Source organism: Alnus glutinosa, chromosome 1, assembly GCF_958979055.1.
Source record: "Alnus glutinosa chromosome 1, dhAlnGlut1.1, whole genome shotgun sequence".
Lineage (NCBI taxonomy): Eukaryota > Viridiplantae > Streptophyta > Magnoliopsida > Fagales > Betulaceae > Alnus > Alnus glutinosa.
The window spans coordinates 8,758,263-8,784,672 of record NC_084886.1 but is presented as its reverse complement, the minus strand read 5'-3'; the positions used below and the strand labels follow the sequence as shown (position 1 = coordinate 8,784,672).

Genomic DNA, 26,410 nt, shown 5'->3' with positions numbered 1-26,410 from the left:
AATTCAATTAAAATTATTAAAAAAACCTTATATTTTTTTAAAAAAAATTAAAAAGAAAATCAAATTATTAAAAAAAAAAACAAAAAACAAAAAAGAAGAAGAAGAAAACCCATGGGTGGCCACAACCACCCCCGGCTCCATATACTGGGTGGTCGGCCAGCCAGTGAAGGGTTTGATTTTATGCTTTTCTGATTTTTTTTTTTTTTTTTTTCCGAAAAATATTGCATTTACCTCAAGGAATAGCCATTCCTCTCATTTTTTAGAGGAATATGTATTCCTCTTCGTAAAGGAATAGGTATTCCCATTGGAATACCTATTCTAAGGAATAGACCCCTACCAAATAAAAGAATGACTATTCCGCAGGAATAGTCATTCAATTCCAGGGGTTTATTCTGCGAACCAAACGAGGCCTATGCTTATAAATATTTTAAATCCAATATCGCTAGCCACTTTTTCCCCTAATAAATAACCAAAATGATATGAAAAACTATTATACCTTTATCATTCAAATTTTTTGAAAATAATAACAAAAAACGAGTTTGGGGTGGTGGCGAGCCAACCTTTTTTAAAAAATAAAAAATTAAAACCCACCATTAAATTTGAAATAAATTACTATTGAACTTTGAATGTGATAGCTTTTTGTTAGACATGTAAGCCACTACATGTTAGACACTTGACAAAATCAACTCAATTTGGACAAAACATTAAACAAGGATTGGACTCTATTTAGACACTTAGGGAGGTTGGGTCAAGTTGGAATTTAGTCGGAATTCCAATACCTATGCCGAATTCGATCCAACTTTCATAAGAATTCATAGACCGTCCCGATCATCGTGACTAAATTCCAATACCTATGCTGAATTCGATCCAACTTTCATAAGAATTCATAGACCGTCTCGATCATCGATCCATCTCCAGTCGGAAGCCAACCGATCAGGTTGGAATCAGGTTGAAGTCGGGTTGGATCGTCAGATCAATAGGTATTTGAACACCCTTATGGGTATTAGAGGTTGAGTAGGAGGGAGTTTTCAACCTTTCTTTTGGTAGATCTCCTATTCCCATATGGCCATATCTATCCAACTGCATTATTCTTCAAAAACCATTAAAATTTCCTATCCTTCTAGTTTGTGCTTGAACAACAATTCAAAGAGTATATTTTGGGGGAGGTAAAAAATTTCAAATTAGAAAGTAATCAGAATGGGCTCCAAAAAAAAAGGAAAAAGAAAAAAGTGGTACCCAGAGAAGTTAGAGAATGTTGCATAGGCCACATATAGTAATTGGGGGCAGGGTCCTATCACAGACCTATGGATTATTTTTTTTTTTCCACATAATTTGCAGCCAGAGCAAAAAGCTTATACTGCATTAATTCTTTGCACATCACTAACAATCAAGTTCTAGATATTCTTATTGACCCATTGAATTTCATCAAAAAGTTTGCCAAGCCCAAAAGAAGAAGACAGTTTGCACTAAATCCAACCACTAAGAAGCTACTAAAAAACTTCCATTAACAAGATACACATAACAGTTACAAAATTATATTGTAGAAAGACCAAAATAGTGGTCAGTTTACAATATCCAACTAAATTTTAAATCAAACAAACATCGCACTATGAGGCCAATAATTATCAAAATATTCCTTTCAGGTTCGCTAAATGTTCCTTACTCATATTGCCCACTGACTCAGCTGCTCCTGCTGTCTGTATCACCAGCTACATCAGTACCCGTCCCTGAAGTTTTCGAAGGAGTTGGTTCAGAGCATGCCCTAAGGACAGCTTCATTCTGCAAGATAAAAAGCATTTATTGGACTTCAAGCATTGGCAAATTGAAGGCGATTAAAGGCATTTGCAGGATTTAGGAATTATCGATTTGAAGGTGATCTCAAAATACATAAATTAGAATACAAATTTCAAAATACAATCACGAAACGCAAAGGAATATGAACATGGATGCTCCACAGATATGTTGGTACACAGAACAAAGCAAGCTATGTAAGTCTCTTGAGTCTGATTTAATAGATTTGTTTTAATGTGAATTAAACCCTGTAACTTTACCCTCCATCCTGTTGTCATAGGGGGAGAAGGAGTCATTTAAGCTAGAGCTCATTGACTCAAAAGTAAAGGCTTCATATGAACCACCCAATAACATGTGTTCTTATAAATGGAAGAAGACTTGTACTTAACATGTAAATGGTAAAGCTAGTAAAGTAAGTCTGACGGCAAAAGAGCATTCCAACTGAATCGACTGCCGCGATTCATGAGAAAGTCAACATGCAACTGAACTAAAAATTGACACCATGATTAAGTGTTACACAGACAATAAATGCACATGAAGGGCATGTAGAAAGGAAATAGAGAAGTTTGTTCATAATCTATTTATGGGAAATTATGGAGTCAATATAGCAATTTATAATGATCTCATACTGTCATACACGAGTTTTTTGTACATGAATGTTTGAGCCTATAGCCAAAATTCAAAGTTAACATATCTAGTACGCCCTTACCTCTCCAATGAGGGTCATCAGATGCTAAGTTCCCAATGCCTTAAAATCAAATTGCTAAGAAATAGAAATTTGTGCCGATTCCATTAAGGTGATGTTGGGGTGACAGCACACTTACAGAAACTTGGCAAACTAATGTGGGAGATCCAACCTAAATCACACCGAGCTTGAAACAAGAACCCAACAGTACTGAAGCACTGACTATGAAAACCAAAACTATTTTTTTTCTCCCTAAGATGCTACTGTGAGTCTTTAATATCTGTTTCCAGGGTTTAAACCCGTATAAAATGGCCTTCCACTACTAATCCATGAACTAAACTTAGAAAATAACCTAAATTCTCAAAACCCACAGCATAAAATCCGCATAGAAAGCCATTTTTAATTTTTTTTTTTATTTTCATATTCTATATATCTTTAACAGTAAGGGATCCATGAATCCACAGTGATGACATTCTGCGAGAGAAATAAAATGGCAAATAACCTCCCCGTTATCACTAAGTCCTAACATTTACTATTCGGAAAGCTTCGATACATGCGAGCAACATTGTAACACTGTTAAAAACCTGATTGGGGGGACGGTGGGGGTGTTAGGAGCTAATCATTGTACAGAAAAACCCTAAGGAAATTGGGGAGGGAGACAGAGTAAGGACCTGCCAAACGCGGAGAAGGCGCTTCTTGGCGTTGGCTTTGCGAGTAGGGGTGAGCTTGATTCGCTTCCACACTAGACCTCCCGAATCGTGCTTCTTCACTATCTCTATCACTCTCGTTCCCCAGAAGGCACCCACCATTTCTCTCGCTCTCTCTCTCTGAGTTTGTACAATGCAGTGGAACGACGTTCGGTTCTTCGTTTAGATCATCTACCGTGGGAAGAAATAAAACCCTAAAAGTCTTGCTGGCCCATGAGCCCCCTTATTAGAAAATCTTCTCACACGTGGGTGGGCTCACCATGTAAGAACATTCACATTAAATTCTTTAATTTTTTAATTTTTTTAAATTTAACTCAAAATATAATTTAATTGATTTAGCTATCCACTTTTCAAAATTTCTATTGAGCTCTTTACATTTGGCTTTACTCTAAAATTTGACAAAAAAAATCATATAACGAGCTCTTTAGCCAATGTTAAATATAACATTTGGTCGAAATTCATCTTTAAATGTAAAGAGCCCAAACGGAAAAAACTATGTTTCTTTTTAATATTATTTTTTGGTACGTTTTGAATTGAAGTTGTAGTTGGGTAGACAAATTAAATTTTGGTAGTTAGTTTCACTAATAAAAAATAATATTTAGTTAAAGTAGATAAATATTTAGAGAAAATTATATTTAGTGATTTTGAAAAGTGGCTAGTTTAATAATTTTTTAGAGTTAAATTTAGAGAAAATTTTAAGAGCTCATTGTGAATGCTCTTATTAAACTTTATAAATATTTTTCTAATTTAACTAAATATTCTATTTTATTGATGAAACTAATTTTTGGACTCTTTGCATTAAAAATATACTTTAATTGAGAGGAAAGAAGAAGTATGAATAAGAAAGAACATTAAAAAATAAATAATTTTAACTTTTGGGCTCTTTGTATTTGAAGAGCATGAAAGCCTTGAAGTTAAATTTAAGATTGAGTGAAGAGTTTTTTAAATGACAAGTTTTGTGTGTTTTGTTAAAATTTAAGATTACCTCTAATCTTTATAATCCTAACTTCTGTTTTCTCTTCAGTTTACTCACTCCACCATACAAACAGTTTTGGAGACTTGAAGCGAGAATTTTCTTGCAAGAAATGATAAATGATCATCAACGATCTCTTAGAATAATGTTTTTGATTCCATTTCCACCTGCTAGAGTAAGGAGATTGAAGTTGATTTCATCCCATCTCCAACTGATGGGGACTCTGTCGTTAGAGCAAGGAGTAGGAAGTTAGATCTTTTTGTAAGCCATTTTGAGGGTGAGCAGCCACATGGTATTTCCCCCTTCCTGCTATAATAACCTGAGACCCATTGGGCAAGAAAGTTGCCTTTCGAACGGGGCAATCATCAACGAAGATACTTTTTATCTTAATTGGTCCATCAATTTGATAAAATCTAAGGTTACGTTTGGAACGCGAAATGACTACTCTATTAAAAAAATAAAATCTAAAGTTTCGTTTGATACGCGAAAAGTTATAACTGAAAATTGAAAAGTGTGAAATAAAATAGTATTGAAATAGTCATTTATTGATGAGTAATGAGAATGACTATTCCAAATGTTAAGTTCTTATTATATACTCTAATACCAAGATTATTTTATTTCACATTTTTTTTTTTTCTAATACCAGCTATTACTCTTTCTTTCTTTTAATAAATTTGTTATTTCGCGTACCAAACATAACCTAAACCTTCGATCTAATCTTCCATTATAAGGTAGCAATTTAGTGTTTCGAAGGAAGTAGACTAAATTTATTGGACCCTTCGAAGGCTCCTCTACGTTTGCATCTACAAGTCTTGAGTATTCAAGAAGTCCAGACAATAATTTTGCACTGCTTTAATATTTTTCACAACAAGGTCTTCATTTGATCGAAGGATATCTTCAACAGCTTCAACATCCTTGTAACCACGGGTCAGTACTGCCCTATTTTCTTCATCCGACGACTCGTCATGAAAAGATGAATCGTGCCTTGCCCGTGAATCAAGTTGAGCCCAGTCTGTTCTGGGGTTCAGCTTAGCAAGTTGAGCCCTCAGTCTCGACACATACTCTGAACCAGAAATCAAACTCTCATCCTCTTCCTTCCTCGGTTTTCTTAATCTGTTGACTTGAGCAATATTTCTGTTGGTTTTTTCCTCTTCCTCATCTGCCCAGACAGGTTTTCTTAGCTTAGTTTCCTCCTCGATCATCATTGCTTCTGTGTAAGAATTCTCCATCCACTTCATAAACAGAGAGCATACTATTTGCATTCTGTAATGCTGTACTCTAATTTCTTTCTTTTTAACTGTAATTCTGGCGAATCTTGTATTGTCGTGTAACGATTAGTCAGCCTATAGAAACTTATTAACTTGTATAGTCGTGTAAGATTTTAGAGATGGATTCATCAGATGTGACATCTCACACTAATACTCAAGATCCGATAAATATAGGGGAAGATGAGACCTCGCATGGAGCTTTTGTAGACTTACGTTTAGTTTGTTTCGGCGTAAAATGTCTTTTGAAAAATATTTTCGGCATTTTTTGGTGTTTGGTGGAGGTGAAAATAACGATCAACGGAAATCATTTTTAGTTTGATTGTAAAAGCCTCTTTAATTTTTGGAAAACGATTAAATCGTTTTTTGGATTTAAACTTTTCATTCTTACACGCACGTTTGTGAAAATTCACCATTGCCGGATACTAGAATTTGTTAGTAACCCGACTCTATCGTCAAAGATCCCCGGATTTTAGTATCTGTTTGCCGGAATCCAGCGGACCAGATTTTGGCCAAATTCCGACAAGTTTGGTCGGAATCTAGCAACAACGACTAGACCCGGCGAGGGTTGCCAGATTCCATTTTACGCCGTTGGTATTTTTTTTTCAAATGAGCTAAATGCTGAAAATTAATATATTACGGCGGAGAACATTTTACATCAAAACAAATGGAGCATTAGAGCAACCAATAAGCCAAAACGAAGAACAAACGAAAGACTAAAGAAAAAACAAATCCGGGGGATGTTGTGATACTAAATGAAATGAAGGAATAAAAGATGAAGAAAATAAAATTATATGAGGAAGCACGTGATCATGACAAACATATGTTTCTTCTTAAGCAAGAGGAAGTTCGGACATGCGGGTCGGATTGAGGGACGAAAATTTGATGCTTATGGATCGGTAAACTTTGATCATTTACAGTAATATTCTTCTTCACTTTCCCAGCGAAATGCAGGTTACATATACCAAAATAACAATCCTATGAGAAAATTAAAGAAAAGAAAAAAAACAGGCCCTCTCCATGTATTCAAAAGGCTGATCATCACATTCTTTTCAGCCTACTCATCCAAGACTTGGGAACACTATTAATACTTCCTTGAAATGGTTAGTGGTAGCTTAGAACTGAAACCATAGCTTGAGGACCGCCTTGAATGTAAACAAAAATGCATTCTGAGCCGGCGTTCAAGACTTTTTGCCACTGAGGAAGCTCATAGATGTTCTTTACATTAGTTGGAGAGAGGCCCCATAGAGGGCCAGAGAGTTTTTCAATCACAAGCTTAAGATCTGTAATTGGCTTCTGAGATGTGTTCTTGATTACCACCTTGTGGCGGTAATAAGTCGTTTGTGCTAGAGTCCATGTGCTACTTATGGAGTGAAGAAACTCAACCGGGGCAACTGCAAGAAATATTTCGGAACATCAAAATTTTCCCCAAATAAAGAACAATTTAAATATATCTGGGCCATTCCAATTTGGATCGAATTTGTTGAGTCCTTTATGAATTGAATTGTCCCTCAAATCATAATAAATAGTACAAGGTACGAGGCCAGCGTTGCATGCAGCATATCCATGGTGTTGGCACCTATACTACAGTTAATTATAATTCCCTTCATGAGTTGCGCCACAGAGAGTCATTTTCTTATTAATTATACCGATTGCCATCGTTAATTATTGCGATCATTTAATTTTCTTATTAATCTCTTTGGTAAGTTGTTTATTATATTTAAGCAACCTTTTTTTTTCATTTATATAATTATTTTGGATGAAAAGTGTTTTTTTTTTTTTTTAAATGAAAAAATATTTTGATGTGATATAAATGTGAAGGCGTTTTTTTGATAGGATCCATATTTAAAAAATGTTTTGTATTTTGAATTATTTGTTAATAATTTTAAGATTTTTTTTTTTTTGTAAAAAAAATTTATTTCCAAGACCGTTATCAAATTAGGCTAAGTTTTAATATTTACCTGATGATTTTGGGGGCGCGGGTGCCTGCGTTTTGTGGGGATAGGTACCTGTAAATTCAAATTAAGGGGAGTAAATTAGAAAGATCGAGAAATTGGGCTCGTACTCAGGTAAAAGAGCAGATAAATGCCAACCAAATTGATGCATCCATTCATCCAGTTATAGTTTTTCGGTTATTTAAGAAGAGAAGTTAAATTCTATTACTCACTTGGTGTTGTTGTTTGGTGGACCACCGGTTGTTTTGTGTGATAGAAAGTACCTGTACGTTGTGTGAAAGATGATCTCATTAGATACTATTAATCAAACGATGAGAGCCATCAGATTATGATCATCAGAACCTAGAATATATATATAGATGATCCTAATTAAATCAGTTCTCACCTGAAATACCATTCACACCCTGAAGCTTAGAGAAGAGGCCAATGAGAGGAGCAGAGCCAGAAATTGTAGGTTCGGTTTCTTCATAATTGGAGCGGTCATCGGAGAAGTTATCATTATTATCCGGACCACCCACCAGGGCTCCATATATGACATTAGGATTTCCATCGGGGCGATAGTACCATGTCTCGAAACCTTGTACGCATCCAACCACAGAATGGAGAGCTTGTATAGAGGCAATAGAAGCACCTCTGTGGTGAACATGGGTCGGATACTGTGGCCCGTAACCAACCAAGTAACTCATGGACTTCGGGTTTTTACCAAGAATGTAGTCAGCCTGCAAAACCCAACCAATTAATCAAGAAATCAGTGTAGAGCTTGATCAGTGAATCTATATATATATATATATGGGTGTTCCGCGTCGTACCTGTGACTTGGCGAAATTGAGGAGGTCCTGAGGTTGAACTAGACCATCTGGACAGGTGGGCTTGGCGTTTGCTGCAGAGAGGTAATCAGAGTACACAGCAAGAAGAAATGCTGCCGATGTGGCGTATTGCATGTTGTTCCATTCACGTACGTACAATAAGCCCCCTGCAGATTATTGAACAACAATTAATTAGGAGTTACATATATAAGGCGAGGTGTGGCAATTCGTGTTCACGTGCACATCAAGTTTAGGTTGTATCGAGGTATCGGTATAAAATTATATAGGTTGATCCTGATCTAACCCGGCCATTTAATTAAATAGCCTCTCAATTTTAATTCGCTAATTTCGTGTTAAGTTCGTATTAGGTTTGCCGGTAATTGTGTCAAAAGTTGTCAGACATAAATGTAGCATGTTGGATTCGAGTCGTATCAAGACTTGAGTATAAAATTATACAGGTCAACCTTAATTAACCCACTAACATCAAGTTGAATTCGTATCGAATTTACATGTCATGTCCAAAATTGTTAATCCTACGAAAAGCTCAAACTTACTTTTATACATTTAAAACAATTGAAAGTTATCTATAAAGGGTTCACAGTGACATTCTAGTTTTGAGTACAAACCAGGAGTTTTGAAGACATTGTAACCCCCATTTTTTTGGAGACAAGCACAGGCAAAGTAGTCGGCCTTGGCTTTATATCGCTGTAGTGTGTTTGTGTATGCACCGGCGTCTTTTCCTTCCAGCAGTACCTGCATGCAAATAAGTTCCAGTCTTTTTATCACTCTCTTCTTCTTCTTCTTCTTCTTCTTTTTTTTTACGACATTAATGTTAAACATTGTAATTCCAAATTGAACTCAGTCCGTGTTTGTTTGGTTTTTAAAGAGTATAATTAATTTTTTTCTCTAAAATGGGGTTGTTGGATTTTATGTACCGTACCTTTGAAAGAAGGATTTGTACACCAGCATATTTGTTGTCCCAAGAGAATTCCTTGACCGCCCATCCAGTTCCACCAAAGCCTACAGCGTTGTCCACTGCATACTTCAAGTAGTACTCATCATTGGTTGCTTGATACAGCCAGGCAGCAGCCCACAATAGCTCATCCTTCGATCACCAAAAGATAGAGAAGTTGATTTAATTAGAATATATATACAAAGAAATAATTGGACAAGGAAGGAGATGAAAAAGAGTATTAGTTTGGCTAAGGAATCATTTTTCTAACCAAATAACCAGATGATGTGTAGAATTGCTTAGCACACGGGATAGAGTCATCATATAAACCTCTGAATGTGTCCGCAAATGAGAAAAGCTGCAACAAATTGAAGAAGATTGTCTGTTAAAATATAATATTAATTTCTTTTCGTTTCATATCTTAATGTTCAAGTTTACTGGAAGCAACTCTAATACTTCGGCCATATGATGTTGTTTTCATCTTTAAAGGTTAAGCGGATCATGTGGGTAGCTCCATAATTAATATGCACTGACCTGTTTGGCGTGAACTAAAAGTAGATCCGAGTAGGAAGAGTTATAAGGCTTGAAAGCTATGGCAGCCGCAGCCAAGGCAGCAGCAGTTTCACCAGCAAGGTCCGAACCAGGATGGCTTGCATCAAGCTTGTAAGCATTCCTTGGAGTTGTCATGTCTTCAGCTCGCTCCCAACAATAGTGATCAGATGCCCCATCGCCCACCTGAAATATTTTAATAGCTTCCTTACATGATTTTTTTTTTAAGAAGAAAGTTTAATGATGATCATCATATCGATCGTACTGTGTATATGTATAAGCTTATTGCATGTTATATATATAGCTAGATGTACACAGTGAGCTACATATGCATCGATCCAAAAAGTAAAAACCATTTTGCCTAGCTAGCTATTGTAACTATTAAATATTAATCAATTTTACCGTCTCAGGACAAATATGTAGAATTCAAGGTTGCTTAATTAGCTTCTATTCATACGATGATACGTACGATAGTACTCCCATCCAAAATAGGCTCGTACGTACGTGGTATATGAAATAGGTGACCAAACACTGTCTGTCTATATATGTGTGTGAACATTAGTCTTACCTGTCCCCATAGAACATTAGGCTGTGGATGTGCTTTCATGAAGTAATCAGTACCCCATCTAATGGCCCATAATGTGTTTCCCAATTGGTTTAACCCTGTAATTTCTTTCCTGAACTCGATAGCTCCCCATGAAAGCATTGTCAAACTGAATGCCATTGGCAGCCCAAACTTCACATGATCTCCTGCGTCATAATACCCTCCAACCAAGTCCACCTGCCAATACCCCCAAAACACGGTTCCATGTCAATTGATGATATCGATCTCACGTACAATAACTTACGAAATTAGTAATATTATTTAGTAAACAATTATACGACTGTTATACAATTTGATGAAGTGATAATGAATCAGAACTTATAAAACAAAAAATCAGTGCTAATTTTTATTACCACGTCATCACAATTGTATCGCAGTCGTATATATATCATTACTTAATTGAAATTGAAGTAACAGATAAGAGACTCTAGCTAGCTTACCCCTTGCGAATACCCATCTTGGAGTCCCGAGTTGCCCCGCCACGTGACTCGTTGAGTTGATGGAAGTTTACCAGATCTTTGTGCCTCGAAGAACAATAAGCTCTTGTCGAGGGCTTCACCGTAGTTGAAGTCCGTCCCGGTGGTTGTCGCGATGAGGAGCATGCCAACCAGCAACGCTAGGAACATGCACGGTGTAGACTTCATCTTCCTCATGACTCTGCCGGCCGGCCAAGATTTAGTTGGCTCCGAAATTCAACAATTGCCCAGTGCAGTAATGCCTATGCTTCTCAATGTTTTTGCAGTGTAGCACATCTTAAATAAGAATATGACTTCTCTCATTTTGTACGTGTGTGTTAATTAGTAGCCCTCACGTTGTGCTTAACAAACATCAAGCAGACCTTTAGGGACACGAGATTGAGCTCCCCACGTTGTATTATCGTACGTAATAATTGATGTGAAAAGATATGGTGCTGCACCTGCATGGTACTAGAGATGAAATGGCGGACATATCTGCCCATATCAACCGTCAATCACGCGTGGTTATTTATCTACGTGAACACCGTAGCCACAGGTAACCAACCGGCCGGAGACTTCTTTCTAAGAATATATAAAATCCTTTGTTTCTAGCTTTAAGGCTCTTGGTAGTTGGTAGTTGGTAGGTGGTTTGGTCGGCAATATCAGAGGAAATGACTTTTAAATGGTGCTTTGAATCCCCACGTGGCGACCTTCTAATCATTGGATCTTGGGGGATATTGGAATGTCAGACTTTTGGCATCCGATTCTATGCCGCGGATACCAAATATTTATGAAATCAATTGCTAATTTATGCTCCGTTTAAACGACGTAAAATGGTTTCGTCGTAAAATATTTTCGATGAAATTAATTTTAGAAAAAATATTTTTTTGGAAAATATTTTTCGGCGTTTGATTCGCACAAAAAAAATTACGAAAAAGGAAAATGCAGCTGTCGCCGAAATCCGGCGAGCATGTTTGGCCGGATTCCGGCAGGACTCCTCCGGCTCCTGTCAAATCTCCGGCCGGATCCCGGCCATTTTGGCCAGATCCTTTGGCCAAATCCGGTCGGATCAGTGGCCGAATCCGGTTAGATCAGACCAGATCCCGGCCATTTTGGCCAGATCTGGCCGGATCAATGGCCGGGTCCGGTCATATTCGGCCGGATCAGTGGCCGGGTCCGGTCAGATCAGGCCGGTTTCTGACCATGGCCGGATTACGGCAAGATTCTGTTGGAATTCGGTCTGCTGGCATCCGACGACGGTGGCCGGATGTCGCCAGATTCCGGCGCCGGCATTATTTTAGCCCTTGGATGATGCCGGATTCCTGTGCCGCCTGGTTTTGGACGACTGACTATTGTCGGATTCGGGCAGTCAGATATCAAACGTGCGTGTAATGACAAAGAATATATTTCAGAAAACGATTTACGTTTTCCAAAAATTAAAGAGGCTTTTACGGTCAAACCGAAAATGATTTTTGTTGACCATTATTTTCACCCCTACAAAATACCGTAAAATACCGAAATCATTTTCCACAAATCATTTTACGACGAAACAAACGTAGCATTAGAGTTATTTTGTTTGTTTTGGTGAAAGGCAAGATTATTTTGTACATTAATTTTATTAATTTTTTTTTATACATGAATTTTATTGTTAAATGTAATCTGCATATGTTCAGTAACCTTAGATACATCTTAATTTTTGGTGTCATAAACCCATCATTTGTGTCACGTAGATATCTAAATAAAAACTGAAAGCATATGGAACTAGAGCTATAAGCATTATATTTGTCTTTATTTTGTATCAATGAGTGAGGGGGCCAAGAGGATAAGAGAGTTGACTTAGTGTCTGGGGGTGGGCAGAAATCCGACATTCTGCATCCCGACCCACTTTTGATCCTTGCCGGTCATGTTCCAAAAAAGGGATCGGGGGGTGGAAGGGATTTTAAAGGTTGCAAGGCGAAAGAGGGAAAAGAAATTATGCCTACCCCATTACATAATACAAAATGGGAAAAGTATTCGTACTCTCTTAAGATTATAACTCCATTGTTAGTATGCCCCTCAAATTTCTTGAAGATCCTCAATTTGGGCACTTCGACGTGTTTTACTTGATATCGAGAAAGAAGCTTTCTTTTGCTTGTTTGGTTTTTGGTTGAGCAATATTGATTAGAATACAAAGCTTTTAAATGTAACTTGAAATGTTAAACAAATCAAGTTTTTAAATTGCCATTTGAAATTGGAAAACGAATGTACATCTAATGCTCCATTTGTTTCGGAATAAAATGATTTCTGAAGAACAATTTTTGCATTTTACAGTGTTTAGTAGGGATGAAAATAATGGTTAACGAAAATCATTTTCAGTTTGACTGTAAAAGCTTCTATAATTTTTGGAAAACGATTTACGGTTTTAAAAACTGTAAATCGTTTTTTGAAATTAAACTCTTCGTCCTTGCATACACGTTTGATATTCGGTTGTCGAAATCTGGCAATGGTCGATCATTAGAATCCAGGTGGTCCCGGAATCCGACAACACCCGACCATCAGAATACTGCCGGTGCTGGAATCCGGCAACATCCGGCCACCGTAGCTAGATGCCGGCGGACCAGATTCTGGCCGAAACTGGCTAGAATCCGGACGGATCCTGCCGGATTTGGCCAAAATGGCTAGGATCCGACCGGATCCGGAGAAGCGTGATCGGAATCCGGTCAAACATGCCCGTTGGAATCCGACAACAGCAACCGGATGTTTCCAGATTCTGGCGACAGTTGCATTTTTGCTTTTCGTAATTTTTTTTTTTTTTTTCGTACGAACCAAACGCTGGAAAACATTTTCGAGAAAGTCATTTTATCTGAAAATAATTTGGTCGAAAATATTTTACGACGGAAACTATTTTACATCGAAACAAACGGAGCATTAATAAGTAAACAACACTTTGACATTGCGTGTGATGAGAACCACCTTCTTTTATTTTTTATTTTTTGAATGGGAAGACCAAGTAACTTTCTAATTTAACAATGTTTCTCCATTTTCAACCCAAACCAAAACCAAAATTGATTGGTTTTGCTTTTTTTTTTTTTTTTGTTCATCACCAAAATAAAAGGTAAATATTAAAAAAAAACACACACACAAATAACATTAGACAATGATCATTTTCATACATTAGACAATTTTAGATAATCAAATCCTATACAAAAAAGCTTAACAATAAAAAAGTCCACCACATGACAAAATGCAACCCCAAGTCCCCAACAACACTTGTATTGCCCCTACCCAATGTCCAACATTAAACCATAAAGATTTCACCATATCCTAGTAATATATAATGCTATAAACAAAATTAAAAAACTTAAAGCAATTTGATAGTCATTGGCCAAGAAATTACTAAAAAATGATTGTCACCATAAAAACACCTACTACTCACTCATATTCACAATGAAATATCATATATAAGAATAGCAAAATCTGAATTAAACATACATTCGTATATATCCATTTCTAGCTTGTAATGATACAATTCTAAATCTATAGAATTCCACATATGACAACATGTTATAATGCCATAACTTCAATTCCCTCCGGTCTCCTCCTTATACTTAAAATTGTCATAACATCACAACCTCAAGCTCTCTTGGTTGCTGAAAAAAATGTGGCAAATCATAGACATCAAATACCAAAAATAAAATAAAAATGAAGACCCCACAAAAATGAGATTCCACAACTTCCACAAAAAATGAGATTCCACAACTATTTCACAAGCTCTTAAACATCGTTACTTGGTGAGAATTACAAGACCATGAGACGGAAATCCCTGTTGAGTTGTTTGTTGTACCACAATAACTTCTTGCTTGCTTTGTTTGCCTGTGACAAGCATAATCACTGATGTCACAATCATGATATAGCAGAAATATAAGATAACCATACGTGTATAGATACATACAAATACACATTTCATAATATAGCAGTACTAGCAAATATCTCTAATGTAGAGAATATGATCATTTTTCTTTTCTAATAGTAGGGAATATGATCATTACAATTCTTCCTCTTATTCATGTTCACATTTTGCTTCTTTACTATAATGAATTTATTGTTTTTGCCATCACAAGTAAAAAGAACACGTCAGAGAACAAGTGACTATCATGTCCTACAAGCTAAGGAAAAAAAGAACAAGTTTGTAATGTCACTAATTCCATTCCACTCATTGAAAAGCAGGCACATATTCCAAATACATTTGAATGAAGCAACATATGCTTCTTCAAAACGAAAAATGAGCCAAATGGCAAATCAGATAGTCTCCTATAACATCTCCCAACAACAAATATGTACTCCAAATTAAACAAAACCAATAATCCGAAACGACCATCTGTAGAAGAAAACCAGAAACCCAAAAGCAAAAAATACAAGCAAATCATCAAACACATCAGCTACACAAACAAACATGTAAAACAACAACCACAAATCCAAAAGCCAAACGGGGGAAACAATGGGAAGAGATGGAGAAAAGCTTACAATGGAAACAGTGGGAAGAGATGGAGAAAATCTTACAACAACCATAGAGAAAACCTTACCTCCACTTTTGATGGTTGGGCTCGTCGGATCTGTACAGTGGGAAGAGATGGAGGTGGGTCGTCGTGGATGGAGAAGGAGATGGGTATGGGTCGTCTGCGGTGGTGGTGATTCGGCTTGGCTAGTCGTGGCGGAACGGTCGATGGTCGTTGGAGTCCTCGGAGCTGTACGGTCGGAGCTTGACGGTGGATGGAGGCCGGAGATGGACGAACCGGTGGCGGTGGTAGCTGGTGGGTGGCTGTCGGTGGGGTGGGGTGGAGGGAGGGAGGAGGGAAAGGCGGAAAGCTTTTGGGGACAAAAAATATTTTGGGAGAAATTGAATTGAAGCCGTATTCGAACTTCGAATAAACGCAGGATTTTAATTTTTTAAAAAAGGCCTGACGTGGACTATGCCACGTCAGATGGGGAGGGAGACTTGATGGATGACGGGTAGAATTACTCCGAAACTCATCTTCTTTTACGGTACAAACTACGAACTGTAAAACAAGCATAGCAATGCAAGAGCGAGAAAGAAAAGAAAGCTCACACGAAACCAAAAAGTAGGAGGCTCTCCCTTCGTCGGTGCATTCTCTCCAAACTGCCCACACGGTCACACACTCACACACGATTCACGCAAATCTCATCAGGTTCACCCGTGGTTTTTAGCTTCATGCCGATGGTCTAACCTCGGGCCCCTCCCCGGAAAATAAACTCACGAAAGTCTCTTATTCGCCGGAAAAGAATACAGAGATGGATTATCCGGCGACGCCGGAGTCGATCTTTCTGGAAGACTTCGGTCAGAAGGTTGACCTCACCCGGCGGATCCGTGAGGTGCTGTTGAACTACCCGGAGGGGACCACGGTCCTCAAGGAGCTCATACAGAACGCCGACGATGCCGGCGCCACCACTGTCCGGCTCTGCCTGGACCGCCGTCTCCATGGCTCTGACTCGCTCTTGTCTGACACCTTGGCGCAGTGGCAAGGCCCGGCGCTCTTGGCCTATAACGACGCGGTTTTCACCGAAGAGGATTTCGTTAGTATTTCTAGGATCGGTGGGAGTAGTAAGCATGGGCAGGCGTGGAAGACCGGCCGATTCGGGTAATTTCTCCAATTTAGCTCGTGATATATATATCATATATGTGCGCCTGTACGTGGTTGTATTCGTTGTTTGTTAGAATTTCGTCTAGTTTCTTTTATTATGTGCCCTTGTGTTGTGTATGCAGTTTTGTTACCCTAAGAGTTTTGAATTTCAGAGAATAGGTAGAAAAGCAACGGAATTTAGAGTTTGAATCTTTTAATATACAGGTTGTCAGGGAAATGATTTCCTTTCAAGTTTCAAACAGCTCTTGCAAAAGTTCAAAATATCTTCTTTCGAATGTACATATACATAACACGAGGCAACACCTCCATTGATTTTGCGTGCCTCCATATCATTTTGTTTGATTTTTGGAATAATTTTTTTGATAAGTATTCGGAAATTTTATTAAAAACGTAATGTGCCTCTACGTATATAGAAAGTATACAACATGAAACACCTAACTAGAGTGAGCAAAAACCCCGCAAAACACCCCAACACCCAATCAAAAAACAACCAAAGAAGACCCCTACAAACACGACTAACTTCTCCACCTCCACAAGCCCCACATGAAGCGCACAACGCTAAAAGACATGAGCCTTGCCTTTACCACAACTAGAAGACTCGCCTTTGGCATTGTAGTTAATGAAGCACTCTAAATTCCTTAACTCCCTGCTGCCTTTAAAACTAGAGAGGGAAGCCAATTTCTCCCGACGATGATCCTCTTCAATGGCTGTCAAGAGAGCCTTTGCTCCTCATCACAAGCACACGAGATCCCCACAATAGGAAAAATGTCTTCAACACAATGCAGAGCCCGATCTGAGTACCTGGAATCTCCCAATGCGATAGGGGGAATAGATTTCCAGAGGGGAAGACAAATCCCCCTCCACCCCATCCAGGATACACAACGCAACCTCACCATCTTTCCCTTTCTCTCCCATTATCGGCGAAAGTACACCTTCCTTATCCAGCAACCAAAGCCGCGGCAAAAACTGACCTACCGGTGAGTCCTGGGAACGAGCCAAACCTACCGGCAAAACATTATCTCCCTCATCCATCACAACGAAAGCCACCGGAGAAAACAGTCCTATGGGCGGCGCAAATTATTAATTTAAGGAGTAGAGTTCTCGATAATTTGTCCTTTAATGATGGTAGTCATTAGGCCAGGCGGGCTAGCATATTCTGCAGTTCATCTTGATCCTGGGAGAGACCTGGGTGCAAGCCAAGCCCAACGCTTTCGTCAAAGGTTGAGAAACACCATCAATAATCGACGAAGACTCCGGGGAGCCACCATCTAGGGCAGAGGAAAGCAGAAAACCACGAACTGCAGTAGTGCTCGAGCGAAAAACCACCATCAGTAGAATGTACATGCATGATCATTCATTTCTTGCTGCTGGTTCCTGCACTACTGCCATGCATTGTCAGGAGAACTGCCCAACCTTATTCTACTTCTCATGGGCGTTTGATACATGCTAGTTAAGATTGTTTTGAGAGATTTGGATGTAATATGGTAGAAATTACCTTAGGGGGGCTTGTATGTGAAGGATTTTCGGCCTATTAGTGTGGTAGGCGGGGTGTATAAAATCATCTCCAAGGTTCTTGCTATTAGGTTTAAGTTGGTGTTGGGCAAGATTATTTCCAACTCACAGAATGCCTTCATTGGAGGTCAATAAATTTTGGATTCAGTGCTTATTGCTAATGAATGCTTGGATAGTCGACTTAGATAGGGGGAATATGGGGTGCAGTGCAAATTAGATTTGGAGAAGGCGTATGATCATGTCAACTGGAAATTTTCCTTTATTTGCTTAATACATGTGGTTTTGGGGAAAAATTGAGGGATTGGATAGAGTTTTATTTATTTATTTATTTTTTTTTTATGGTGAGGTTTTCCATACTTGTGAATAGTTCGGTTTTTTTACTAGCTCTCGTGGGCTGCGACAGGGGGATTCGCTCTTGCCGGCGTTGCCACTATTGTTTTTGGTGGTTATGGAGGCATTAAGCCGGATGTTGATTGCGACAATGGATCAGGGTCTCTTGACAGGGTTCTTAGTGGGGTCGAGGGACAACGGAGGCTTGGAAGTGTCTCATCTACTGTTCGCCGATGATGCGCTGATTTTTGGTGGTGTACATTCGAACAAATTGGACATCTGCACTGTATTTTCTTAGGGAATACATTATATCTAGATGGGCTGTAAACCTCGCATTTTATAGCAACCAATTATAAATGGACAAGTCATAAAAATCTGAAAATACAATAGACATGAAAATACTCAATCCTTTGAAACAAATTATCTCGTTCTCATGAATCCTGATCTGCTATGGCGACTAGGAGTGATGAACACTGGCGATCCTCGCCGCCAGCGCTGCGGGGAGAACCCGTGGAAGAACTCCAGCCGCTGTTGTTTGGAGAGATGGAGCCTCTAGCACTGGAGAACGTGGACGAGTTGGGCTGGGACAAAACGGTGAATCGGCAAGTTGAAAGGCGGGGTTGGAGGATCCGGTGTGTAAACGACACTGAGGAGAAGCGTGTAAAGCGAGTTGACTCGGTCCTAGAGGAGCATAAGGAGGCCGAGAAGCTTCGTGTATAAGGAGACGCGATTGCCATTGAAGGAAAGTTTTTACGATTTGGGCTTAAAAAATGTTTGTATTTTTTGAAATGCATGTGTGCGTGAGTTGGGAATTTTTTTTTTTTTTTTTTTTGATAAGTAGAGTTAGGAAATGAGGTTACGGTGTGAAGAGATAGTGATTGATCGAATTCCTATTCTGGTGCTGAGAAGCTTTTAAGTTTTCCTTATCTCCTGTGCAAATTCCTACTCCGGTGTTGAGAAGCTTTTAAGTTTTCCTTATCTCCTGTGCCTGATCCCTGTAACCCTTTGGATGACCTATCGTGCACATGTCCATCGGTCCCTCAAAGCCTGGTAGGAAAAAGTGTTGAATGATATTGATCCACAGACAAAAATGAACAAGAAAAACTTTGTAAAGCTAGACCCACAATTAGAATAATTAGGAGAAAATGATAAACCATCTCAGAACTTGGCAAGAAAAACAACCCAAATTAAACAAAGAGGGAGACAGACAGAGAGTGAGAGAGGGGCAAGAAACTTCACTGGAAATACGGTGGCTTTGGGTGGTGGCCTTCAGCAGATTCCGGTGGCGGCTTTCGACAGATTCCGGTGGCTGGGTTTGGCTGAGCAGGTGGTGTGTCAATATTTCATTGGAGGCTGCAAAAGTTGAGTTTTACAGCCCATTCGTATCAAAGGGGCTCTCATTTTCTTATGTTTTGAAGCAATTTCGAGTTTGAGAATCAATCTAGGAAAATATGAAATTGTTCCTATCGGAGAAGTAGAAGATGTCGAAGATTTGGCTCATCTTCTTGGATGTAGAGTTGCTTCAGTGCCAATGAAATATTTGGGGTTTGCTGTTGGGTGCCTCATATTTGGAATGGAGTTATGGAGAAAATGGAATGTCGGTTGGCTGGTTGGAAGAAACTTTATTTATCGAAGGGTGGTTGGTTGACTATGCTTAAAAGTACAATTTCCAACCTACCTACGCATTACTTGTCATTGTTCCCTATTCCAGTGGGCGTGGCTAATAGACTCGAGAGACTTTAAAGGAATTTTTTATGGGGTGGCGTTGGGGATGAGGTTAAATTTCATTTAGTTAATTGGAGGAGGATTTGCACTTTGATAATCATGTGGATTAGGAGTTCAAAATTTGATGGTGGTATGCTATGGAGAGAGTGGCCTTATGTAGATTGATGATCGAAGCTAAATATGAGAGTATGAGGGGTGGTTGGTGTTCAAAGGACATAATGGGGACATATGGAGTGGGAGTTTGGAAACATATTAGAAGGAGGTGGGATAAGTTTTCCAATTTTGTTCATTTTGAAGTGGGGGTTAGGTCAAATGTAAGCTTTTGGCATGATCATTGGTGTGGGTATAGACCGTTGAAGCTCTCTTATCCGGCTTTGTTTAGTATTGCTTGTTGCAAAGATGTGTGGGTGGCGGTTAATATGCTTTTTCAAGAATGAATTTTCCAATGGAATGTAATTTTTACATGACTAGTCTAGGATTGAGAGATGGAGCTGGTACTCTCTTTCTTTGAGCACCTGTATTCTTTCCAATTTTTTTTTTTTTGATAAGCAATTTCATATCATTAAATAAAGTGTAGATAGACGCAACCTTAGTACACAAGAAGTATACAAAGAGAACCCCTAATAGGAAGAAAGAGAAGAACATAAATTCATAAAATTTGCAAAAGTAGAAACAATCAAGCTATGATGAGCCGCTATCCATAGGTGTAACATGTTAAATAAGCTTCCTCAATTCTATCACTGATGTCTTTACGTTTTCAAAGTGCCGAGCATTCCTCTCACGCCAAAGATACCGCATTAAATGCAACAGAGCCAACCTTTAGACTTCCTTAACGGTACCACACCCAACTGAACCGCCCCAGTTGTACAACAAATCGATGACTTGTCTCGGCATAACCCACTCTACTCCAAATAGAGCAAGAATATAGCTCTATAGATCACTGGCGACTTCACAACTGTATTCTTTCCAATTACGACATGGAGAGGAGGATAGATTAGGCTGGAGCCCTTCCAAGAGGTGTAAGTTTGAAGTGAAGTTGTTCTATAAAGTGTTAACTAGCTAGGATGGTCCTCCATTTCTATGGAAGTCTATTTGGTGAGTAAAGGCTCCTTTGAGAGTGACGTTTTTTTATATGGACAACATCCTTAGATAAAATTTTGACACATGATAATTTGCGAAAGATGAATGTTGTAGTGGTTGAGTGGTGCTGTATGTGTAAGAAGAGTGGGGACTTTATTAATCACCTATTGCTTCACTGTAAAGTCGCCAACGAACTATGGACCAATATTCTAACTTTGTTTGGAGTAGACTGGGTTATGCCGAGACAAGTCATTGATTTATTGTATAGTTGGGGCGGTTTGGTTGGGTGTGGTACTGTTAAGGAAGTCTAGAGGTTGGCTCTGTTGTGTTTAATGTGGTATCTTTGGTGTGGGAGGAATGCTTGGCACTTTGAAGACGTAGAGATATCGGTGATAGAATTGAGGAAGCATATGCTTAACATGTTACATCTCTGGATAGCGGCACATCATAGCTTAAGTACAAGTTAAGATATTTGGACGAAAATAAAAAAAGATGAGGTGGTGAAGGGTGTAGTCGGGGTTGAACACCTATTAAGTATATGCGTAACTTATTAATAGGAGAGAAAAAGAAGATATCGAAAAAAGGAAAGCCATGGTTTGATGATGAAATCGTGGAACTTGGGGGTGCAAACAAGCCACTTTGAGATGGGTTGTAGATAGTTTTCAGAATGATATCTTAGTTTCATAGTACGTTGGATTATTTTAGAGCTGAGCATTGACCTCTTGGTCGGTATTCAACCCTTATCGGCAGCTATTGGTAGTTAGTTTCAGTAACTGACCGACCAAGGGGGTCGAGTATTGAACCGAACTGGTCCCCTTCGGTTAGTAGAAAGTCAACATCCCTCGGTCAGTAGAAGGCCTGTTGACTGACCAACAACATTGATTGTTAGAGGGAGAGATCAAACAAACGTATTGAGATTGAAGAAAAACCACAAGGTCCATTACTACAAATGCATGATGAAAGAGATTTGGCTGTGATAAGGAGAGAGAGATAGGGATCTTGAGAGCTGCTGATGGCTGATCTAGTCTATATTGACGACAAAAGCAGCGGTGGCTTCAAAACTTTGACCCTTTCGGGTTGAGAGAGTGGGAGACAAAGAAATTGCAATTGAAGCTTTCTAGAATCGCTTATAAAACCCAGTTTCACCTAGTAAAGAACCAATGTGGGACGCCTTATACTTTCAATAAGACTAAATTTACTTATATAAAAAAAAAAGAACTAATGTGGGGACTTAGCACCCATGAGCTCATTTATAATCCACCCACTGTACGTGGATAATTTATCTTCCCAATGTGGGACTAACGTTTTGAGGTGTCACAACTAAGTTTTGCTTTTAGAGTGCAAACGTGGTGTCAATTTCCTTCACCTTCGGCCTAAGACCTTTTTCGATGAGGCACCAATAAAGTCTACTTAATTACTATGATGACACTAATTGTCCTACTTTTAAGACCAAGTACAAGAATGCCACAAAGGTCTAGACAGAAGTCAAGAGAAAAGGCCGTTGGTCAGCATAAAACCTTGGACAACTTTGGTTTGTAACAATTGATGTCTATAATACTAGTCGAAGGGAGGGGACTGCTTAGTAAAGGGGTTCCTTATTTCTTGTTGTGGTTATAATTGTTATTCCTATGAGAAAAATGTTTGCTTATAAAAAACAGAAAATATAAGGCTTCTATCTGAAAAAAAAAGCTTTTAAGGCATCTCTGATGTCTTATGTCATGTATGGATGTTTTGTAACAGACACGGGAAATTTGGAAACCGGAAATGGTTTAGTTCAAATTCTATGTTGTGACTTTTGTGTTTGAAATCACTATGGATATAGATTTAATTTGAATCAAGACCTTTGCAATTAGAATCGGACCACATCAACTCAAAATTGTTGAGCATTCAATTGTGTTCTTGACCTTGTCCTTGGCTGAAGCTACCTCTGTCCATTCATCTGCTTTTTTATGCCGGTACCACTCCTCTCTCTATGACATGCGCACATACATACTTTCTCTCTCTCACACACCCCTGCACACAGTAAGAACTGATTTCAGCTTTGCTGTCTGGATGCAGCTGTAGACTGTAGTGGAGGGTGTCTTGGAGTTGATGGAAGGGGCAGGTTGGTCCTGGGTGGTACGGGGAGGTTGGTTTTGGTAAGTGTGAGAGTACAATTGTTGCATTAATTGCAAGGAGTGAGAAGCAAAATTGTAGAAAGGACAGAAATGATCTGAATATTTGGGAGAAAGTGGGATGTGCCTCTCCAGTTCATTTGGGACATGATGGAGAAATTTGTTCTTTTTTTTCACAACAGAATGGAATGATGGATTGACATACCTTTGTTCCAAACAGTTGCAATATATAACAAATCAATTCAACTAGACTGAAGTAAATCCCATCCTACCCAACTTTAGTTCCAAACACAATGTAGAGGATCAGACTAATGCTGTGAGTAGAGATATAATATCTTCTTTCTACCTCATTCCTCATTCCTCTCTCTCCCCCTCCCCCTCCTCTCTTTCCTTTTCCCCCTACTTTTTTGTTCTCCTTTTTGGTTTTCTGTTACTTTTTGGTGTTGTGTCTTCTTTCTTTAAATTCCTTTGATTTTTGTTTTCCCTTTCATCTATTATTCATTTTTGCATGTTCTAACTTGCCATTTGGCATTGCAAATTATTTTCTTATGGTCTACAACTTAGATGTGAAAAGTGCTGCCAGACTTGATCTTATATATATATGAAAACGCCTAAAATTTTTAACAGCACTATCTTACTGTGGACCCAATAAATCTTTGGTTTTGTATCTAGATGTAAAGAACCAGTTCTGCAATTTATAGTCTGTCTCCTCTACTGGATGTATCACATTACAATCTTCTATTGGTGTAATTGTCCAGGATTTCAATATTTTTCTGACTTTATTTTGATAATTGGCCTTTTTAGGGTTGGCTTCAACTCGGTGTATCATTTAACTGATCTGCCTTCGTTTGTGAGTGGCAAGTATGTGGTATTATTTGATCCTCAGAGTTTTTACCTTCCTAAGGTTTCTGCAGCAAATCCTGGAAAGCGAATTGACTATGTTAGTTCTTCAGCCATCTCACTATATAAAGACCAATTCTTTCCATATTGTGCTTTTGGTTGTGACATGAAACTTCCTTTTGCTGGAACTTTATTCCGTTTCCCTTTGAGGAATGCAGATCAGGCAGTCAGAAGTAAGCTCTCAAGGCAATCGTACATGGAAGATGACATCTCTTCCATGTTTGTTCAGCTTTATGAGGAGGGAGTTTTCACACTACTCTTTCTCAAAAGTGTTATGTGTGTTGAAATGTATGTGTGGGATGTTGGAGAACCTGAGCCGACGAAGCTTTATTCTTGCTCAGTGAGTTCAGTGAACAGTGATACTGTTTGGCATCGGCAGGCACTACTTAGGTTATCAAAGTCAATAAATTCTACTGATAGCATGGTGGATGCCTTTTCATTAGACTTCTTGAGTGAAGCAACAATTGGAACCCAATCTGAGAAGAGGATGGATAGTTTTTATATAGTGCAAACAATGGCTTCAGCGTCCAGTAGGATTGGTTCTTTCGCTTCTACTGCATCCAATGAATATGATATTCACTTGCTGCCATGGGCATCAGTTGCAGCATGCACATCAGACGATTCACTTAATGTAATTTGCAATATTCAAGTTTTTAATCTTTTCTATTGCAACCATAGCTCTCTCTCTCTCTCTCTCTCTCGCGTGCGCGTGCGCACACACACACACAGACTATTGAAATGTATGTGTGAGATGTTCTACACTATTGACTATTTTTGTTGCTACTAGTTTGAACATTTTTCAATTTAAAGATATAAATTTTAGACTTTATTGCCACGTTATATGCATCTGTTCGTAGAAATGGGAATATAAACTGTCACTAACATACATTGTTGCTTCGAGTAGTTGTGCTACAGTTTGTGAAGCTTTTCGAAATCTTTCAATTATATGTTTTGTTCATTGTTACCATATCTAATGGGATTTTATCTAGGAACCTTCCAATTATATATTTTGTGCATGTTCACCATATGATTGACTTTAGATTGAGATGTTCTACACTATTGACTATTTTTGTTGCTACTAGTTTGAACATTTTTCAATTCAAAGATATAAATTTTAAACTTTATTGCCACGTTATATGCATCTGTTCCTAGAAATGGGAATATAAACCGTCACTAACATACATTGTTGCTTCGAGTAGTTGTGCTACAGTTTGTGAAGCTTTTCGAAATCTTTCAATTATATATTTTGTTCATTGTTACCATATCTAATGGGATTTTATCTAGGAACCTTCCAATTATATATTTTGTGCATTGTCACGATATGATTGACTTTAGATTGATGGTACAAAGCTGGATATAATGCCTCTCACTGCATCTTAAATGGATATTATTAGCTGGTATGTCATATCTTTTTGGCCCTTGTTAATACTTTAGTTTGCCATTTTAGCTTTTGGTCTAGCAGGAAAGAGTGTTTCGTGAACTTTGTGATGTTGTAATATGAAGTAAGCACTGGAAATCAAGGGGCATCTTCTTCCCCCATAAGTAATGGGTGAGGTCTAGGTTATGGTTCAGTCCTGTATGGGTGTGTCACTTGTGTATTACTTATGAAAAGAAAGGGAAACTTTGTTGTTCAGTCCCTCACAAATGGGGCGGGGGAAAGGGAAATAGATCATGTTATGTATATATTGGAAAGGTGTAGTTATTGGCAATATAAGATGGTCGTAGACATGGTTGTTGGTCTCCAATATGCAGAAAAATTAGAAATAAGAGTATGAACAAATTTGGAATTTATATTTGTGTGATACAAGTATGAGATCTCTAATACATTTTAAACAGTAAAGAAGTTTACTTGTTGCATATGCTTTAAGTTTTTAATTACTGGTGCTAATTCTGTGTTAGTGTAAAAAAAAAAGTAAAAGAAAAAGAAAAGAACCTTTGCCTTTTATGACAAATCCATTTCGATGGACTTGTACTTTTGGATAAGAGTTGATCCTCATGATTCATTTTCATGAGAGTGGCCATTTTTTTTAATACCATGAAATTGGCCAAAAGCATTTTGAGAAAGACTTAGGGAAAAAGATGGGAAAAACGTCTCTTCGTACCATTATTAAACGTCTTAGCTGAAGTCTATTAAAAATTTTGCTTGGTTTGGGTTCCAAATTTAGACCCTCCATTTGGCAGTCCACCTTTGTGCCAATTCCAAGGTTTTTCTTATTTTGTGGAGTGAATGATGCTAGAGGTTCCATAGTGCTTCAGGGTTGTTTGGTTATCTTGTTGTACGTTAAGAACAGTTCCCTCATGGATATGGAGAGGATGAGTGCTGGCTGGTTTTCGGATTGTGTTAAACTTGTTGTCTTATAAGCTAGAA

At 38.4% G+C, this 26,410-nt stretch overlaps 4 protein-coding genes across 8 annotated transcripts in view; 1 reads left to right on the top strand and 3 right to left on the bottom strand.

Moving 5' to 3' along the window:
• Positions 1–1,473: 1,473 nt before the first annotated feature.
• Positions 1,474–3,379, bottom strand: LOC133858470 (uncharacterized). Its single transcript, XM_062293941.1, has 2 exons — positions 3,148–3,379; positions 1,474–1,779 (listed from the first exon to the last, which is right to left on the bottom strand). The coding sequence occupies exons 1-2, from the start codon at positions 3,283–3,285 to the stop codon at positions 1,681–1,683; spliced, it is 237 nt and encodes a 78-aa protein (XP_062149925.1). The 5' UTR covers positions 3,286–3,379; the 3' UTR covers positions 1,474–1,680.
• Positions 3,380–6,288: 2,909 nt separating this feature from the next.
• Positions 6,289–11,035, bottom strand: LOC133870847 (endoglucanase 5). The gene is made up of 11 exons (XM_062308092.1): positions 10,728–11,035; positions 10,252–10,464; positions 9,669–9,869; positions 9,406–9,492; positions 9,123–9,287; positions 8,809–8,935; positions 8,186–8,349; positions 7,762–8,095; positions 7,589–7,639; positions 7,383–7,430; positions 6,289–6,815 (listed from the first exon to the last, which is right to left on the bottom strand). Exons 1-11 carry the CDS (start codon positions 10,938–10,940, stop codon positions 6,526–6,528), a joined length of 1,893 nt encoding a protein of 630 aa, XP_062164076.1. The 5' UTR covers positions 10,941–11,035; the 3' UTR covers positions 6,289–6,525.
• Positions 11,036–14,162: 3,127 nt separating this feature from the next.
• Positions 14,163–15,897, bottom strand: LOC133870838 (extensin-like). Its single transcript, XM_062308081.1, has 2 exons — positions 15,305–15,897; positions 14,163–14,594 (listed from the first exon to the last, which is right to left on the bottom strand). Exons 1-2 carry the CDS (start codon positions 15,791–15,793, stop codon positions 14,520–14,522), a joined length of 564 nt encoding a protein of 187 aa, XP_062164065.1. The 5' UTR covers positions 15,794–15,897; the 3' UTR covers positions 14,163–14,519.
• Positions 15,898–15,949: 52 nt separating this feature from the next.
• The window catches only part of LOC133870811 (uncharacterized), a 54,248-nt gene continuing 43,787 nt past the window's right edge, over positions 15,950–26,410 (top strand). For 4 of the 5 annotated variants that reach the window (XR_009900795.1, XM_062308049.1, XM_062308041.1 and 1 more), the window contains exons 1-2: positions 15,950–16,378; positions 23,947–24,673. Coding sequence is in view for 4 of the 5 variants with exons in the window: in XM_062308049.1 (XP_062164033.1) it covers positions 16,032–16,378; positions 23,947–24,673 (1,074 nt within the window). In the remaining variant the exon portion in view is untranslated. Of the gene's footprint in view, positions 16,379–23,946; positions 24,674–26,410 lie in introns of those variants that run through there. The other variant, XM_062308068.1, reaches the window with a different exon arrangement.